The sequence below is a fragment of the Marmota marmota genome, unplaced genomic scaffold (genome assembly GCF_001458135.2).
Source record: "Marmota marmota marmota unplaced genomic scaffold, marMar, whole genome shotgun sequence".
Classification (NCBI taxonomy): Eukaryota; Metazoa; Chordata; class Mammalia; order Rodentia; family Sciuridae; genus Marmota; species Marmota marmota.
The window spans coordinates 17,454,830-17,475,255 of NW_025999842.1; the positions used below are offsets into that span (position 1 = coordinate 17,454,830).

Here is a 20,426-nt window from a genome sequence, read left to right on the forward strand (position 1 = left end):
CAAATGAGCATGTTGTATGTTTTGAAACTATAAACCAATAAAAAATAAATTCAAAAAAAAAAAAAAAAAAAAAAGATTACCTCTCACTTCTTAAAGACTTTAATTGTTGTTATGCCTCACTATATATAGAAGGATGATAATTAAGCAATACAGATGGGGAGGTAAGATAAAGTCAAACTTGTACTTCAAACTTGAGATTGGTTTCTTATCCTGTGCTTGTTGGATCACCATAGTTTTTGTTCTTAAATATTTCTCCATAGAGACCTAAGAGTTTTGTTTTTAATGGCATGTGGATGAAAAATATTCTGCCCAAACATCAGATAATTTTTGAAACTTAAGAAAAGTTTTGCAATGTAGGTATGTCCTTAGGTGTGACATTGTATTTTTCTGAGATACACAGTTATTGAAACCATAGGATAGACTTTGAAATAAACATGATAGTTTTGTTTTCACAAGTAATGTTTACTAATTTCATGTGTAGGATATTACCAAAGGCAGTAATACCTTGATCAGAGAATACACTATACGTTTTTTTTTGAAGCAACATTATGTGTTCATAACTTTTGTGAACTGGGAAAATTAGGAATTAATGAAGAAAGAATTCTACTTCAGTCATTGTGAAATATCAAACTTGATGGATTTGACAGCCTTTTATCCCCTCTACCTCCCCACACTATTCTCTGAGATGCGTCCTCCCACGTGTCAAGCTCACCCAAGCCTCTTGACTGAGCCAAGAAAACAGACTCTCCTCTCCTCCTCCTCTTCTGACTCATGCCAAAAAGTCATGTAGCAATTCAAAACATTTCTCAAATCACAAAACATAATGTGGAAAACTTTCTCATCTCTGACTTTGGAATATTCCTCAGTATTTTGACATTTGTGTAACGGTTATTTTTGGTTAACTTCATTTCTCTAGAGGCTTTCCCTGACCACTCAAACTAAACGCCCACTGACTGGATCATGTCGCATGTTTGGCTCCTCATAGTAACCATTGCTATCCGGTGTTTTCTCATTGGCTGTTTCTTGCCCTTTGAATGTAAGTTCTGTGAGAATGGGGACACTAAACTGTGCTTCCTGAACCTCGCGGTATATAGTAGGAGCTAATGAATATTTTCAAATGGATGAATGTTCTTAAAATCCTCAAACATTTCCCTTCATTTTAATTTGTTATCCAGAGCTCTGGCTATGGTACTCTGGTTAGTCAGTCTTCCTTTTCTGTCATCCCCTCTGCCTTCCTTTGCCGCTGTCCGTACTTGTCCTCACTCATTCACCCAGATCTAGAATCTCTGGGTCCATCTCCGTTGTTGACATTGTTTTCATGTAAACTGACTGAGTTTGGTAATTTCACTTTAAAAAATATTAATATTTTCTACTTGACTGCATCATAGCAGGGTTGTACAAATTATTAATGACAGCTCTTATTTAATTTCATAAGATAATGTCTTAAAACTCCCCAGTGAGATCAATAATTTCGCCTTGTTTATAAATATTCATAGTGTAATTTGTGCAGTGATTCAGAAAGCACCACTTTCGTATCTTTTTTCCCCTTAAATTTTAATATTTCTCAAAGGTATTTAGTAGCATTAGTTAGAACTAAGGCAAAGTGGCTCAATATGTAAATAGTTTGCCACTGACTTTTGAATTAAATATACTAACTTGAAATTTTGTTATTCACATCAATATTCTGTGTTCCCTTTGGTAATTGTAAAATTATGACTTCAACATTTCAATTGCACATTATATTTTCAAAGTGCTTCAACTTGCTGTTTAGTTATTCTATAAAAGTAGAATCAATCATGTAATATTGTCTTAAAACTGAGATCTCTTAGCTACAGGGTTTTCATCAAAGCCAAGGTTTTAAAAGGATGCTAATTTTAAAATGAAAATGAAATTTGGAATTCTTTTTTGTCTTGATATGAAGTTGTTAGAATCTTGTGCATACTCTGTAAAAGACTTAGGGTGCCTTTTCACGGACAGGATAGTGTTTTGGGAGGTGTCTGGAACTTCTGCATTTGTGGTACAAACTCCATTAACTCACTAAACAAGACCAATACATTTATTAGTAAGTATTCTAGGAACCAAGCTCATTCCAGCAAGGAGGTGAGTGGGATGTGGTCCCTGCCCCTATAATTCATAGATAGGATGTCAGTTAACATGCAGCTCAACCCAGCTGAAGGAACTCAACCTCCTGCCCACGTACTTTCTCCTACCTTACATCTTTTTATTAAAAAGAAAATGATAGCTTTTATCAGTTGTCATGTTAAAAAAAGATAGACACTTTGCTCTACAAAATCATTTTAATCTCACTCCTTTAACATGAATTCTTAGAGTATGGTAAATACTATCTAAATTTTGAATGATTGAATGAGTGAGTGAATGAATGAACAGTTAGTGCATGATTAGTTACAGTAACTTCTTTGTTATTCATCCAAGTTAGATATGTTTTCATGGAAAACCAAATAGTTTGTCTAGGAAACTCGCATCTTTATCACCTGAAGTGTAAATTAACAAATTGGTAGATCACTATGTCCTCTTCACTGCAGACATTGGATATTAGTAATATCTTCAAAATGGAGAGTCAGAGAAAAAACACAGGAAAGATTTCATGTCAGCCTCGCTCAACGATTGGCAAACTTTTCCTGTAAAGGGCAAATTAGCAAATACTTTAAGCTTTGTGGGCCAGATGGTCTGTGTGCAACTGCTCAACTCTGGTGTAGTATGAAAATAGCCATAGACAATACCTCACCAACTGAGTGTGGCTGTGCTCCAATAAAACTTCATCTGGCAAAAGCAGTCGGTTGGATTTGGCCCACGTGCTGTTCATCAACCTAAATAAAACATTGATTTCCAAATCTTAGAACTTTCAGCCAACCATTCATTCTCCAGTTTTAGATGTTCCAGGTCAAAAAACTTTTGCATGAATTTGTTATTCTACTCAGGCTCTGGGGGAGAATTTAGTTTCTGCTTTGGGTTCAATTCCTTGTGGTTGTAGGACATAGGCCCTTTGTTTCCTTGCTGGCTGCATTCCTTCCCTCTTGGTCTCCTTTCTGTCTTCAGAACCAGCAGTGTCAGCCAGTCCTTCTCATATTGCATCTCTGAGACCTTTTCTCTGGGTTTTAAAAACTCGTGTGATGACATTGAGCCCATCCAGACTACCCAGGGTAATCTAGATTCAAGGCCAGTTGGTTGTCTGCCTCAGCCCTATCACAACCTTAATTCTTCTTTTCACACTAAGGCAACATATTCACAAATTCTGGGAATTAGGATGAAAAACACTAGAATTACACTAGGAAGAAAAAACATTCAGTGTAGCATCGAGCTAGAAAACCTACATGGGAGCTGGGTGGTCTTGGTGAGTTCCTGACCTTGTGCCTTCCTTAGCTTGGGAGTACTTCCCAAGACAGAGACAGACCAGGCCAATCCTAAAGCACATACCCACAGGTGAAAGTGGCAAACAGTCCTACCAGTACCCAAAGTGATTGATAAGGACTGATAAGAGAAAGGCCAAAGCATTTCAATATACTATTCTAACTACTTGGGATTCTACAACAGAGGACATTCTTATAATAGAGCCCATGAGATGATGGTAGGAAAATGCAATTTGTACTTTGTAGACATTTGAATATAGCTATTGTCAATGTCTTAAACTTAAGAAAGCCTTTTAATGCAAATTTCTTAGTTTGAACTAAAAATGTACTTCCCACAAAATATACAATTCTGAATGTTTTATAAATTAATGTGACCAGTCTAATATAAAGTTTCTTATTTAAACTTCTGATTTAAAGCATGATATTTACATTTTTATGTTAATAATAGAAAAATGTACAGGATCATACTCACATGGGCTCTGTTTGAGGATAAGAGAGATTTCAGCAGCCCAAACAAAATGAGGAAGAAGCCAGGACCAGGTGGGGCTCAGACAAGGAAACAGTCTGGGCTGTCTGTTTGGAAGAAAATCACCAGCGTTCTTATGCACATTGTTTCCCATGTAAACATGGACTGTGTTTAGCTGGTGTCAGTGGCCCACAGTTTGATACTATAAGGGGACAACAGCAGGAAGAAAGCTTGTGACTAATGCTTAAAGTCAAGTGAGCACTATGATGATTCTGCCTTTTTTTTTGAGTATGTCTCAAAAGAGGACTAGGGGATATTGGTGCTGTGCTGTGCCCCACCCATCTCTGCACCTTAACCATTGCTGGTAAGGTGGTTACTGTGTACGACCTGGCTTTGCTAAGACTCAATTAGGAAAAAGGCAAAGATGGATTCAAAAGTATTATTCTCTGTTTAGCACTAAAATATACTGATATCTAAAGGTTCATCATCACTACCATCATCTTAGTGTCAACATCAAGATAATAATATAGCTGGGTTGGGGATGTAGCTTGGTGGTAAAGCACTTGCCTAGCATGCACAAGGTCCTGAGATTTATCTCCAGCACTGCAAAAAACAAAAACATAAATAAAGCCCAAAGATAATATTAATATGTGTCTTTTGTATTAATGTATTTTCAATAATATATTGATATATACTCTAGATTATCTCATTTAATTATATATCTCATAAGTTTCATTAAGTTGTAATTCAGCTAATTAAATTGTATATATTGTAAGATGAGTTATATTTTTTCATTTAGTTTTTATCTTATCAGCATTATATTTATACATGATTTGAAGAGTCAGATAATTCACAAGACTGTTATGTAGAGGTATAGAAGCAGCAGATGCATAAAATGAGCCAATACCAAAAAACCAGGGGCCAAATGTTTTCTCTAATAAGTGGATGCTAATCCATAATGGGGGGCATGGGATGAGTGGAGGAACCTGGATGGGGCAAAGAGGACGGGGGTGGGTGGGGGCATGGGGGTAGGAAAGATCAGTGGAATGAGATGGACATTAATACCCTAGGTACATGTATGATTGCACAAATGGTGTGGCTGTACTTCTTATACAACCAGAGAAGTGAAAACTTCTGCTCCATTTGTGTACAATGAATCAAAGAGCTTTCTGCTGTCATGTATAACTGATTAGAACTAATAAAAAAAGAGGCAGCTGCGTTCAATTCTTTTGGATTTTTATTTTGATATTTCTCAGCAACATGCTCATGTTGCCAGTTCCTTTTGGTTTGAGTCTATTGGTTTCCCATGACAGAAGAGCAAAATTTAGTCCTCTTCATCCATCTCCTGTAACACATTTGCTCACTCCCTGTCCCTTCATTCTCTTAATTTGCTACACTAATATTTTATTTGGATCTGTATTCTATTTTTATATGGCCACGGCAATCTAAATGCTCTTCATAACCAAACCATGAGTGCTGTTCCTTTCTCACACAGCTTTGCTATTCCTATCAGTTTTCTATCAGTTTTACCTTCTTGGGGAAGTCTCTCTGGACCCTCTTGAACTGCTCCAGTCTGAGTGTTCTTCATAGTTGTAGTTTGGGGATTTCCCTTCACCATCACTTGGAGATTCTGTCATGAACTTCTTGTATTGAATTCTTGGTTTCCTGAATCATGTCTTCCTTTTTCTTCGTATAGTCCTTTGTTTAGGTAGAAAATATCCCTTGTAACTTCCTGGGAAAGTAGTTAGGAGATTATTTATACATTGCAAGTGTGTAAACATCTTTATTCTACTTTAACACTTTTAAAAAATTGATAATTTTGTTTGAGTATAGAATTCCACATTGGAGACTTTTTTCTCTTTTTAAATTTTATATATTTATTTTGTGGTGCTCAGGATTGAACTTGAACCCAAGGTCTTGAACATGCTAGGCAAGTGATCTACCACTGAGCTATACTCTGAGCCCAGGAAAAAAATGTTTTAGTTTTAGTTTTAGTTTTGTATTTCTTTGGTTTGGTGATCCTCTTCTGTTTTTTTCAAACTTTTGGTGATCCTTGGATAGTCACCCATTTTAAAGAGAGAGGGAGAAAAAGAGATGACCAGAAGCTCTGAATACATGTGTAGGCTTGTTACCCAGGGGCTACTTGGTAAAGTGATCAGGTTGAGCTGTTCATTTTACATCTGACCTTTAGATTTTACTATTGGCTTATATACCCCAAGGAATACTCTAATTCCCCTGAATGGTATGAACCTAACTACTGGTATTCTGGAAACTGAGTGGTACATGAAAGCAAAGCACCTCCATCATCCACTATGTCTGTAATGCCCAGTCTAAATTGTCATTCCCTCTAGACAGCAAATATCCAATCTGCCACTGGGATGAGGCAGGACCAGAAGCTATTCAGTGCAGGAAAGGGGTGGGGGTTTAGGAGTCTTGACTGCTTTTAAAACAGATTTTCCCCAGTTTTCTATTGCAACTGTCTCAGACAGTTTGGGTCACTATAACAAATGACATAGACTGGGTGGCTTAAACACAAGCATTTTATTTCTCATAATGTGGAGGTTGGGAAGCTAAATATCAAGGTGCTGGCAGACCAGGTGTCTGGTGAGGGCTCCCTTCCTGGTTGGCAGATGGCCGAATTCCCACCATATCTTCACATGATAGAGAGCAGACAGACAGAAAAACCTCTTTTTCTTCTTATAAGGGTATTAATGGCACCATGAAGGCTGCACCTTCATAACTAAACTACCTCCTGTTTTTCTCTGCTCTCACACCACAACCAACACAGAAGACACTAAAAGGTGCGAGGATTCCTCTCCACCAGCAAGAAGCAATTCTGCAGCTGGGGACACTAGCTGTGTCCTCTAATTCAATTAAATTCTCACACTGTCTACCTGGAGATAGTGTTAGGCTCTACAGATTGAGATCCCAGTGCCCACCCTCACTTCAGATGCTAGTTGCAAGTTTCATCTTGTTTTACTTGTACTTCTGATTGAGCAGCTGTAAATTAGTGTTCCCACAACCTCCTCCTTGTGTTCAAGTAATTCGCTCAAGCACTTCACAGAACACTTAACGTTTACTGGTTAACACAAAAGATGTTGCAAAAGGACAGAGATGAAGAGATGTATAGGTTGAGATATGGGAGAAGGGGCCTGCAGCTTCCATGCCTCCTCTGTGTGTGCCAATCTCCAGGAACCTCCGTATTCAGCTACACAGAAGCCCCCTGAACCATGTCCTTTTGGTTTATATGGAGACTTGATTGCATAGGTGTGACTGAAGTAAGGCATGGACAACTATGTGAATATGTGATTGGACAAAAAGGGTATGAGCTAAGGTTAGTAGACTGAGTGGAGAATCCCATCAAGATCTGTCTGCTCCAGCATTCTTGGTCTCTCTGTGCAGCACTCCTTCCTCCAGGAAATGAGGGGTGAACCTTTTGGAACAAGGAAGGTCTTATGAGTTACTGTTGGACTTTCCTTTCTTCCTTCCTCCTTCCTCCCTCCCTTCTCTCTCTCCCTCCCTGCCCTTTCTTTTTTTCAGAACTCCAGAAAGCCAGAGGAAGTGGAAAGTTAGAACATCTATGATCTATTGTTGAGGAAGAAAAATTCTAGTTCCTATGGTCTGCCTTGAGGAAGGAGTTATGAGCCAATCAAGATGGATAAAAAACAAAGCATTACATTGGTCATTAGGGTATTAGCAAATCAATTTCAGGAGGACAGTCCATAGTTTGAACCTCATGCTGGTACCATCAGTTCCTGAATCTTCCAACATATATATTCCTTGATGCAAATTAGAATTTTTCTTTGCATTCCCCTTTAACAGAGTAGAATTCACCTTCTGTACGAAATCAGCTATTATGCATCCATCTGTTCTTAAGCTTCAGTAGGTTTTATGGCTTCTATTTCTTGTTCTCTTTGATCTTGTATATTTATTGTTGTTTTTAAATCCATTTACTATGGTTTCTTTGGGCAATTTCCTTGTGAAAAAAACATTGTTTTTGAAATTTAGCATTCCTGAAATTAGGATGTGTGTTGCAATCAGTGTAAACATTTCAATGGACATGTGTTCAATCCACCATCTTTAACTGGGAATCTGTCTTTTATTAAGTTCCACTTTTACACCTTCTTAATTCCTTAGGAAATTTGGGTTTAGAGAAATTAGGTAACTAAAAGTTCACACAATGTTATGGGTTATACAAAATGTTCCCCCAAAGCTCCTGTATTAATGATGCAGGAACATTTGGAGTTGCAATGATTGGATCATGAGAGCCATAACCTTATCAGTCCATCCTAGTTTGAATGACTGAGTGGTAGCTATAGGCAGGTAGGGCATGGCTGGAAGAGGTTATTGGGGTGTGCCCTGGAAGGTACATCTTCCCTGTGGCCCCTTCTCCACTCCCTCTTTCTCCTTCCCAACACCTCCATGAGCTGAGTAGCCTTTCTTCATTGGGCCCTTGCCCCATGATGTGCTGCCTCACTGTGGACCCAGAGTAATGGAGTCAGCCATCTATGGGTTGAGATCTCTGAAACTGTGGGCCCCAAATAAACTCTTCTTCCTGTAAGTTGTCATTGTCAAGTATTTTGGTCACAGCAATGCAAACACTGACAAAAATACAAAACCAGTATTGGAATCAGGTTGCAGATCTAAGCAATCTACTTCTAGACCTCAATCTTTTTATCAGGTTACTGTACTATACCTCCAGCTTGCCCAGGATTCTCATTCATAAAATTATAGCTCAGGGGCCTTCATATCTTTGAATGTGTTGTTCTCATCTGGAGAGTAGTTTCTCTCTATTCTTCAGTGTTTCTGTGTTTAACCTTTGCCCAGCACTCTAAAGGACACCAATCTTTCCTTTGGAAGGATAATATAATTCAGTATAATACAAGAGAACTGGGGATTTTCATCTTAACTGCACCAGTTATTAGCTTTTCTTACCTTGAATATTTCAGTTTGTTGAGACCATGGTTTTTCACTGGGGGGAAAAAAGAAAAAGAAAGAAAGAAAGGACACATTTAATTCTTACAAGGGTAGATTGTTATAAAAATTAAATGTAATAGCAAACATACATACATACTGCTAGCCTCCACGTGTAGGTACTTGAGTAACAGCATTTTCCCTGTCCCAGTGCTTCTTGCAGCTGTAAGATACACATCAGCTTTTAAAGGGGTACAAACTAGTAACATACTAATGTATATAATATGCTTCAATTCTCATTTTTTAAATGAAAAAATATCTGTATATTACTCAATAGCAGAAAATGCAGAATATACTGCATTTATAATATCAGGGTATATGTGGAGATATTATTCCTTATTTTGTAGATTATAAGCTTTTTGAAGGTAGATATTTTAAATCTTTTTGTTTTTCATCATATCTTGTTCAGTGGTTCCTGTATTAAGCATTTAGCAAATATTGGATAAATGAACAGTTCATATTTTAAAATTCAAAATTAAGACCATTGCTGTATTTTAAAATGGAGCTTGGATTACATCTAGATCATATGGTTGTAAACCATGTGTTTTCTATTTGTTAGAAGGGAAACATTAACAAGAGAATGGTCATTTACTGTCTGATTAAGAACTTTTTTATACAGGGTTGTCTAATGAAATAAAATAATTGCACATATGTAGCACATTAGATTTTGCCATGCTATATAGTATTATGCTATAAATCATAAAAATAATTTATAATAGCAAAATGCTCAAGATCTACATTATGTCATCTGTAAAGATGCAGATGGATAATTTAATTTAATTTTGAATGATGTGAGAACTATAAGAAATTCTTTAATGAAAAAGTTTTCATGGCAACATTTAAAAAAAGCACCTCAGGATGTTATAATTGCAGGTTAGGTTATTTTGACAAGACTGTGTAACTGATCCAAGCATTTTATGTTTCTATTCATAGAGCAGTGATGGAACTAAAAATTAAATTAAACTGAGAGCTGAAAAGGGGTGTGCTAATGTGACTGGAAGAACTGACTTAAATATCATATTTTAGTTTGGTTCTCAAGGTCTCCAGCCATACTCATTAGGATGACTAGATACTTTGTCCTGATTTTTACATAAGCAAAAATTTTCATATGCAATGTAGTATTTTATTCTTTTAGAGAATGCATTTCATAATGTAATTTGAAACATTATGGTTCAATATATGCAAATATCTGTCATTAAGATTTCATGGTCTTCGTTCTAAAACAGAAATACATTGTACTTTTACTTTTCTGCTTTTAAGGATTTATAACAATAATGGTAGTCCTGAGGATTCCAACAGTGAACAAGATAGCTGTGGATTCGGCCTATAAACAAGATGATAGTGTTTTAGCCAGTTTTTGCATTGCTGTGACCAAAATGCCCAATAAGAACAACTTAGAAGAAGAAAACTTTATTTGGGACCCATGGTTTCAGAGGTTTTGGTCCACAGACAGCTGAATTCATTGCTCTGGGTCCAAAGTGAGGCAACACATCATGGAGGAAGAGCCCAGCAGAAGAAAACTGCTCAGCCTAGGTGGGGTCTGGAAGCAGGGTTGGTGGTGTAGGGAAGGGGCCTCAGGGAAGATGCACCCTTCCAGGACACACCCACAGTGACGCCCCTCCTCCAGCCATGCCACCTGTCTGTAGTTAACCACCCACTCATTCACACTAGGATGGACTCATTGGGTTACAGCTCTCACAATCCAATTATTGAATTTCTGAACTTTTCTGTATTAATACAGAAGTTTTTAGAGGACACCTCATATCCAAATCATAACATTTCACTCCTGGCCACCAAAAGCTTATGTCCATCTTACAATGAAAAATGCATTTAGTCTCTCTCCAAGAGTCCTGCAGTCTTAACAGTTTTAGCATTACTCAAGTTCAAAGTCTCCTCTGACTTTGAACTTTTGGCTGTGAGCCCCTGTAAAAGTCAAAAGCATGTTACATATATATCCAATATACAGTGACAGAGAGTAAACAGGGAAGAATGGGAGCAGAGAAAGAAAGGACAGGACCAAAACAAGACCTAAACTATCCAGACAAATGGGCCCCACCCTTAACTCCATATACAGAATCTAGGACACATGGCTGCTTAATGTTCTCTCCTAAGACTTAGGCAGCACAACATCTTTGGCCTTGTCAGTTTCAGTGCACATGGGCTCTTTCTAGTCTGGCTCTCTTGGTAGCCAGCAGCTTTTCTTGGCAGATGGTCCATTTTATTGGCAACTCTTGATTCCTTTGGTCTCTATTCTAGCTTCAGCTTTACCTTCACAGCTACACATATCACTCCCTAAAGCATGGCCCATAGAGATCTGATCCTGCTGCACTTTTCCTAGTCTCCCAGACTTTCCTTTGAAGTCTTAGTATAAGTCTTCATGACCCTATCATCCTGCAATACCATAGAACCAGCACTTCATGTATAATTCCAAGGTCTGCTGCCAGCTCTCACAATACCTGGGCCCCCTGGAATCACAGATGCAGCAGCCTCTAAGCACCTGAATAATCTCTTTTCAAAGGAATTTTCCCTTCTGTACCTTTGTGCCTGCAATAGGTATGATCTTGCATATTTCTGAAATGGCCCCATAAGCATCGTGCTTATTGTCTCTATGCAAAGTGCTTAACATGTCTTTAGGAGCTTCAATAAGCATCCCAGTTTATATCCACTAGCCAAACTGCAAGTTTTGGAAATCCTTTAGCTCTGGTTTCTGCTCCTGATTATCACAGTAAATCTAGCTAAAAGCGCCAGTGATGTTCATGCCACTGATTGAATGCTGTGCTGCCTTTAAGTTTATTCTACCAGATTAATAAGTCGATAGTTTTTAAATTCAGCCTCACCCAGAGTCTCAGGACATAGACAAAATGTAGCCAAGTTCTTTGCCAGAATATAATACAGTGCCCTCTAGTATAGTTTCCAGTATAGACCTCATCTCTGGTTTGGAGGAAGAATTTTGAAAAGTTTAGAGATGCAGACTGGAAAAGCTTTCAAATATTGTAGGCAGAGCTTAATGCATGATTCTGGTGGGGACTTAGAAGGCCAGAATGGCAATAGGAATGCAGACTGTGCTAATGAGGTGACTATGCTGTTGAGTGTAGATGTATGGGTACTCTTAGAGCATGTGGGAGCATAACTAACTCTTGACCTGGGAGGGTCAGGGAGAGATTCCAAGAAGAGGTGATCTCTGAGACTTGCAAAATGAATAGGAGCTAACCAGGCAGAAAGGAGTAGAGACAGTGGTTACCAGTGTTCTGAAATGATAGAACAGTTCAGCATGGATGAGTTGGTTTACATGATTGTGAGCAAAAGCCAAAGGACCAAGTGGCAAAACATTAAGCTAGAAAGGTGTGCAATGGTGCCATTTTAAGGAATTTGCCTTTATCACAACAGGCAGAGAGATGAGTTGATCAAATGGCTAAGGGTTTTGCCTGTATTCATCTGACTACCATGTACTCAGTTGGAACTGGGTTTCCACCACCCCTAGCACATGAAAATAGCAGTGTTTCCCTTTCCCTCTTGAGTAGAACCAGTAGCAGAACCACACTGCAAAGAATTCATACATTTATGATCATATATAATAAGATGGTAGGGCTACCTATGAAATGCAGCTTGGTAGAAGGCCTGCTGAGGGAAAAAAAATCACCCTAAGTAATAGAAAAGTCATGCAGGTGCACAATGCAGCCTCAGGAATGGAGTTTTAGGAGGTGGCAAGTTCTTTAGGCACAGATCAGACTGGGCTTGACATTCTAGATACTTAGCCATCTCTGCTTCTACCCACAGGGTATAAGATTAGGGCCCGCTCATGTGACTTTTTTTTTTTAGCTTAATTACCTCTTTAAAGGCACTATCTGCAAACAAAATCTGAGACATTGGAGGTTAAGAACTCAACATATGAATTTGGGAGGGATACAGTTCAGCCCGTAACTGGGGCCTCTTTGGGAGATACCAGAAAGTGGTAGCTATAGGTCCTGATCCTCTGGTGTTAGATTCTGCAAATCAGACAGACCTAGGGGCCTTTGAGTTTTCTTTGGAACAACGCTGAGTGTGCCATTGCTCCATCTTTTACTTCCAGTGATGGAAATATTAACTTACATAGCCTTTGAGCACTTTAGATTATTGAAAACGTCCTTTGTATTGAGTCACTGTTGCCTTCATTCTCCAGGAATGGTACTAGGTGGTTCCTGAAACTGTTGGTAGATCTTTACACTTTAGGGTGTAACTAAATCCTGGAATACGATCCCTTCTTCCTGTTAGCTGTGGATCAGAGTGTGGACTCTGGAGGCAGCTCAGCTATGATTGAAGCTTGGTTTCATCACACCTCTTGTGTGTCTTTCAACAAACTGTAGTTAGTCTTTTATATCTGAGGGTTCTGCATCCATGGATTCAACAAACCTCAGGAAAAAAAATGTGTGTGTGTGTGTGTGTATCTAGACACACACACATTATAGACACACACATTATACACACACACGTATGTATATATCTGTATAATATATATATTATTATACATATATATATATGTTTAAAATATGACCTGGGCAGGTAGGGGACTCACATTTTCCTCACACTTCTCTTAATGTCCCCTGAGAGTCTATCAGGTTTCCCCCCAGCCTCTTTATAGGATTGTCTTACTGAATGTTTTGTCAGCCAGTAATAACAACTAATGTTTATGAAGCAGTTTTCAGTTTCAAAGTGTTTTTACTCTTAGTTTTATCCTCCAACTGACCCTGAGGGGTATAATTGATTGTTGTATCAGTTTTGTATCTGAAGGCACTGAGTGCTGGAATTAACCAATTTGACTACGATTATATGACTGGTAAGTGCTAGATTTAGGATGTAGAGCAAAGGCTCCTTTTCTTTTTTATCCTTCTAAATTATGTTCAAAGCATATGTTTATTGTAGAAGCATTGGAAAATACAGATATTCAAAATTAAAAAGTATTTTCATGCTGGGCACAGAGGCACACACCTGTAATCCCAGTGATTTGGGAGGCTGAGCAGGAGAATCAGGAGTTCAAGGCCAGCCTCAGTAACTTAGCAAAGCCCTAAGCAACTTAGCAAGACCATCTTGTTTATATAAAAAAAAATGGGCTGGGTTTATGGCTCAGTGGGTAAGTGCCTCTGGGTTTAATCTCTGGTACAAATATGTACATATATATGTATATACGCATATATATATAAATATGTATATGCATATGCATATGTATATATGCATATGTATATGTACATATATACATATGTATATATGCATATGTATATGTACATGCATACATATGCATATACACACATATATAAATATATTTTTCACAAGATGAAAATCATGTATTCTTACAGAGGTGATTTTACATAATATATTTTACTCTGATGTTTTCTCTTAAAATATGTAAATATTTTTTCAAGTATTTATCTGCCTTCTCATTTTGCTATTAGGTTACTGCTTGGTTTTTCAGTGAAGGATATACATTATTTAACTCATCCCCTCATATATAACTTCTATTTTTTGCTTGAATAAACAACACTTCAGTAAAACCTCTTGTAGCTATATCTATGCATGCTTATCTGATTATTTTTATAGGGTGTATTTTAGATATAGAATTCTGGGTTAAGGATTTGCACATTTTAAAGCCTTTGGTCCATATTTACAAGTGCCCTCTACCAATTTAAATACCTGTGGGCATGTATAAGAGGTTCCTTTTCCTTGCTCCATTGGAAAGAACTGGCATCTTGTTGATTTATTTGCAATTTTTATTACTAAACAGGTTGAACAAGTGTTGACTGTTTATATTTCCACTTTGATGATTTATCTGTCTGTGCTCTTTGTCCATTATTTTCTATGGAGTTGTTCATCTTATTCTTATTGATATATAAATACATTATATATTGAGAATATTAGTGAATTCTGTCTTACACTCTTTTGAGTACTATGCATAATCATACAAATGATTTTTTTAAAAAAACTGTAGGGTTGTGGGTTGTTTTCTTTTTTAAATCTCATGTGAGTATTAAGCTACTTCTCCTTCATTTTGATAATAAAAAAAAAATGAAATACAGCAACATTTTTTGAGCCTTGTTAACTTCATCTTATCAGATTATCCCTGGAGCTAACTGTGCCATCCAACCTGTTCAGCTTCTCTTTCAGCTTTTAATCTTAAATACACTGTTGACAAGTGTGCCCTCAATATTTCCATCCAGGTGATGGGAAAGGAGAATCAAGTTAATGTTCACTATGTAACATGGTGTACTAAGCACCATTATAGTTGCTTTCAAATATATAAAATGTAAAGTAGAATAATAGACAAAACTGACACTTTGCTGTGTGATTCAGTGTGCTACATAATTTTACAAAGTTTTTTTCTTTTCTTATTATAGATATTTAGTTTTCTGGTATTGTTGTGCTGGGACAACATAAACTTGTGTGTCCTGTTAACCTTTAGTGGAGTCCATCTTCAAAAAGACATTTCATCTTTTCCCTCTTGATTCTTTTCCATCTCTCATAGGATTTTAAGAAATACTTAGTATATCAAAATGTTCATATTTATGTCTTATAATGCTAAGAATTCACTGACTACATTTCTTCTGTAATTTTCATATAACCTATTTTAATTATTTTAGATGTCTTTGAAAGTAGTAGTTTTATGGCTTTAATACAATTTGGGATTAGAGCAGAACAATTCAGAATGCAGACTATTGCAGATGAACGACTGTTCAATTTACATTTTTTTTTAATTTAACTATGGCACGAAAGGGATGTACCCTTAGCAGAAACTGTGTTTTGAATTATGATACTTTCCCAGGATAGTGATATACTATAGTATACTTTCATGATGGCAGGTTGCAGCTCTCAGTCTGCCCTGGGCTCAGGAGGGTGAGCAGTCATTACTCTGCAGTTACTAACCTATTGTGGAGTAGGTTAAGTTTCCTAAGTGAACTTTCAAGATATTTTTGGTGTACAATGGGTTTATCAGGATGTAACCCTAGCAGAAATTAAAAAGCATCTGTTCAAACAGACCCAGTTTTGATATTTGACAGTACCAATTCTTAGTTCTGTGACTTTTGTTGAATTCCTTACCTACAGATTTTTTACCAACAAACAATGCTTTTACCAACAAACAATGCTTTACATGAATGAACTAGTTTAAACTAGTTGAGAATTAAACTAGTTCATTCATGTAAAGCATTGTTTACTATAATACAGATCAAAGTACATTTTATTAATGATACTAGGTGAAATAGTCATTGTTTCCAAAATTTTTGAGTTAAAATTTTTAATATCAATTGTTCAATAGGAAAGCTTCAAGGTTATAATCTCAGGGAGTATGTTCTGAATAATCAAGTTTTTTTTTTTTTTTGATAGTGGGGATTGAACCCAGGGGTGCTTTATTACTGAGCTTACATCCCCACCCTTTTTTTATTTTTTATTTTGAGACAGGGCCTCACTAAGTTAGTTGCTGAGTCTGACCTCATACCAGGGATATTCTCCTTCCTCAGCCTCCCAAGTCACTGAGATTGCAGGTGTGCACCACCACTTCTGACCAGATAATCAGTCTTTTCTGTATTAAAAGAGTTGTAGGGTTTTGGAAGTAAGAATGGGGCAATTTTACTCTTTGGGCCTAAATTTCTACTGAGGTGGCAAACTGAACTTTTGATCACACATTGGACTTTTACTGTGACAGGTAAGCCCTGTTAATTTTTATTTGGAGGAATAACTTGGGTGTTTTCAATCTCTGAAATGGAAAGCATCCTTGTTAATATTCAGGAATGCATGTTCTGTACAGGAAAATATGCCAATGGGGGACCCTTGGATATTTGCTGTTCAGACAAAAGGAACATCTATTATTACTTTTTAGGCACCACATGCTAATGTCCTGATATTAAAAATGTATCACTTCATGTGATAAACAGAAATCCCAGAGTTAAAGATAAATTGTCATCTCATGTAATACATAAATGAAATAATGACTAGGACCATTGCACATATACCAATATGTTTTATGCTTTGATGCAATATTTCCTTTCAAGGCATATTAATTAGATATTGAATTGGAATCAAGAAGTCATTGAGTACATTGGAAAATTATCTAATGTGGCTATGTTTTTGTGGTTATGACCTATGTCTACAATTCATAATAAGTATAAAAGTCTCTGAACTCACTGGTCATGGTGGCACATGCTTGTAATCCCAGCAACTCAGGAAGCTGAGGCAGGAGGATTGCAAGTTCAAGGCCAGCCTTGGAAATTTAAGTGAGGCCCTGTCTTAAAATAAAAAGGACTGGGAATGCGACTCAGTGGTTAAGTGCCACAGGTTCAATCCCTGGGACCAAAAATAAATAAATAAATATCTCTAGACTCTTCTATTGTATCACTTCTGTTTGTCTTATATTTTACTTCTACTTTTTTAATAACTGGTGATCATTCCCTTTAATTAGTATAAATTACAGATAGCAGGAATAAGTAGTACTTTTAAAAAATCATTAATAAGATATGAAACGATTAGTACTTGTCATGTTAACTACTTTGGCAAAAAGTAAAACATAAGTAAAAATTAATCCACATACCTATCATCTGGGCAAATCTCAATAGAATTCATATTTGTATATATAATAATAAAAGAAAGCGCACATTGACATTTACTGAGACTCCATGATACATCAGTCCTTTGTAAATAAAAATTCTCCTTACAAAAGGAAAATTTGTGTCCTGTTAGAGTTTTTCCTGTAGCAGCTAATTCTCAAATGGCCATTAATGAAAAACCCATAGTTTAGAATGGCATATTCTGGTACTCTTCCCTGCCTGTTCCTTTAAAGTAGTTATGCTGCACAGAAAAATCCCCTCCTTCCTTCTTGAGTTCCTTAAACTGAACTGAGAAGCTCATGTAATGATACTGAAATATGTAATATACATTTTCTTAACTATTTTTATAGACACATTTACTATTCAGAGACTAAATATTCAGAGTATAAATTCTGTGTTCATTAAGGTGATATTTTTATTTATTCAGTGGTTGAGTAAAAGTTCTTGAAGACATGACTATGGGCAGGGACTACTTGCTGGGGGGTGGGAATTTAAAAGAGCCTGACTGGAGTTGGGTCAAGGAGAGAATCTTCGTCTTGCCAGTGGGTTACAAAGTTGTAGGGGACTAGTTGAAAGAGACCACTGAGGTGGTCACTCTCAATTCACAGGAAAAGAGTTATGCCCCATGCTGCCAACCCCACCCAGCACTCCCCTTAGGGTTTGTAATAAATGTAGTTAATGTTTCTGAAGGCGCGCAAGCAGCCCTAGGACCTGGGTGCCTGGAGGAACTTGAGCCTTTCCCTATATTCTTCAATGCTCCACCATGCTGGCCCAGCTCTGAATCCAAGTGTGGATTCTTGGGAGGGGAAATACAGGAGATGTCTTGTATTTCCCTGAGCTCATGGGAAAAGTTGAGCATCTTGAATTAGGAAGAAATCCACATTCCAGGCATGTGAAAAAGTGCAAGGAAGCTAGCTGAGGGAGAAGAGGTCTAAATGGCTGGCACTGACAACCAGCCATATTGTATGTACACTGTACTGGGAGTAGTCAGGGATGTTTCCATAAAAAGGGTGCATTTGCCTATAAATTTTAACTTTAATCCAACTAAATTTATGACTTTAATCAAATTAAATAGTAAAAAATGTATATAAAAATAGTAAATAATAAAAAGTAAGAAAAATTTTTCAATGGTGATTTCATAACTCATTTTGACTCACCTTTAAAGTGGTATCCATTTCACTAAGCTTTGCAGGATGTAGCAGATTATCAGTGGGTAATTTGGAGAAGAGATAATTTAATCAGTTGGTCTCCAAAAAGTAAATGTCTATAGAAGGCAGTTTATTTTAGAATTTTCAATGATCATGTTTGAAATATTTGAAAAATATCAAGTTAGATTTGTCCTTTAATTGTTAATTACATAACTTTTATGATCTGTATTCTCCATTCATCTGATTATTGGAAGAGTTTTCAAAACATTGGGCTTTCAGATAGATTAAGCTTTTTCACCTCCCTGTAATAAAAGATATTCTTTGCAATTTTAAAGCTCAAGTGTCCATTTCTGTTAGTGTTTGTGTTAGGATATAACAGCCTCGAGTTTATAACCTGGATTCTGAAAGGAAACTGTAGCAACAGTGGGTTGCTAAGCAAGTGTCTCAGCTAATTAAACAATGTACCTAGAATCATTCTGACCACCTGTGCTGCTCACCCATCATGAATCATTTAAAAATGATGTTCACTTTTAGGTTTATCAAAACTTGCATTAGAAATAAATGAAAGTATAGATATCCTGTTTTCCATGATTAAAAAAGAAAATAAGAATTAAAAGATACAATTGTATAAAAACTGTTTGAATCACTAACAATGAAATACAATCATACCAATTGAGGGTTTCTGTCCAATATAATAAATCCTGTATTTTAGTCAGATTGCAAATTGTAGCTCTCTTTTTTTATACAAATCAGTAGAAATAGGCACAGTTTAGCATATTCCTTTCATAGGCATTTTCACCCTGTTTTCGCTTTTCAAAATAAAATTGAGACAGAAGGAAGCCTATTTAACTTATCCAGATTGCAATTAATTTTGCTACTTGGATGTATTAGAAAATGGGAGCTAGACCCTCTAGAGAGAGTTGTAAAGTGTAGTCATGGACCAGGTCCCAGACTGTTTAAATAATTATTTTTCTGTTTAGAGATACATCAATGATTTAAAACCAAGACAAGAGTGGGGAGCAGGAAGTAAGTGAATAAGTGTATATAGCCAAGGAGCCATTTAAAGCCTGACAACTGCATCCTATTACATATTTCAACTATGCTAATCCTGTAAGAACCCAGTCTTCATTTCCTGCTAATTTTCATCCTCTATATGTCATTTTTTTTTCATCTTGTTTTCAGAAATCTGCTCCTTGAATAGAAAATCATCTTTCTGTAAACACTTAGCCAAGAAGTACTTGACTAATTTCATTAAACATGTTTGGAAGGGAAGTAAAATCTCTGTGAAGGACAAGTCAACTAGTATCAGTGATTTAGATCATCAAATTTCTCTTATCAAATCAGTTTTTCCCTTTGGCCATCTGATGTTTTATTTTGTATTTCAATCTTTTATTAAATATTATTGACTCTCAAATATATTTGACATTCTTGTCCTTGAATAATGTGAAAAAGCTTAAAAATTTCAAAATATCTAGAACCATTGCATGTTAAAAGAGCTTGGTATCAAAATGTTACATGTCAACAATGGAGCTCTCCTGCCGTCTCCTCAGGACTCTAATACATTAGCATCAGGATACCCAGAATGTGCTTTTTTGCATTTAGCTCAATATGCTCTTCTTTCTTATCTTTTTATCTAGCTGGAATGCTTGCTGATTCCTCTGCAAACTTCTAAGACTGAGACCCTGAGGAACCCAGCTAGACAATGCCGTCTGAACGCTGCCTCAGGTATACACTGTAGGATGACATCCTTGCTTCATCTATTGAGCCCTGAAATGGTCACACTGCACATTCCAGGACCAAGTACAGAGCAGAGGCTGAACACATATTTGAAGGAATAAACCAACCAGTGAGAGCTTTTATGATTTTGGTGTGATGGCACAGGACTAAACACTATTACCTAGTT

The 20,426-nt window shown here is 36.8% G+C and overlaps 1 protein-coding gene across 4 annotated transcripts in view; it reads left to right on the forward strand.

Annotated features, from left to right (window-relative positions):
- Positions 1-20,426, forward strand: part of Klhl32 (kelch like family member 32) — a 192,128-nt gene that overhangs the window by 26,874 nt on the left and 144,828 nt on the right. For all 4 annotated transcript variants that reach the window (XM_015499464.2, XM_048811362.1, XM_048811400.1 and 1 more), the window contains exon 2: positions 20,161-20,248. In XM_015499464.2, the coding sequence (XP_015354950.2) occupies positions 20,226-20,248 (23 nt within the window). In that variant the 5' untranslated portion in view covers positions 20,161-20,225. The remainder of the gene's footprint in view (positions 1-20,160; positions 20,249-20,426) is intronic.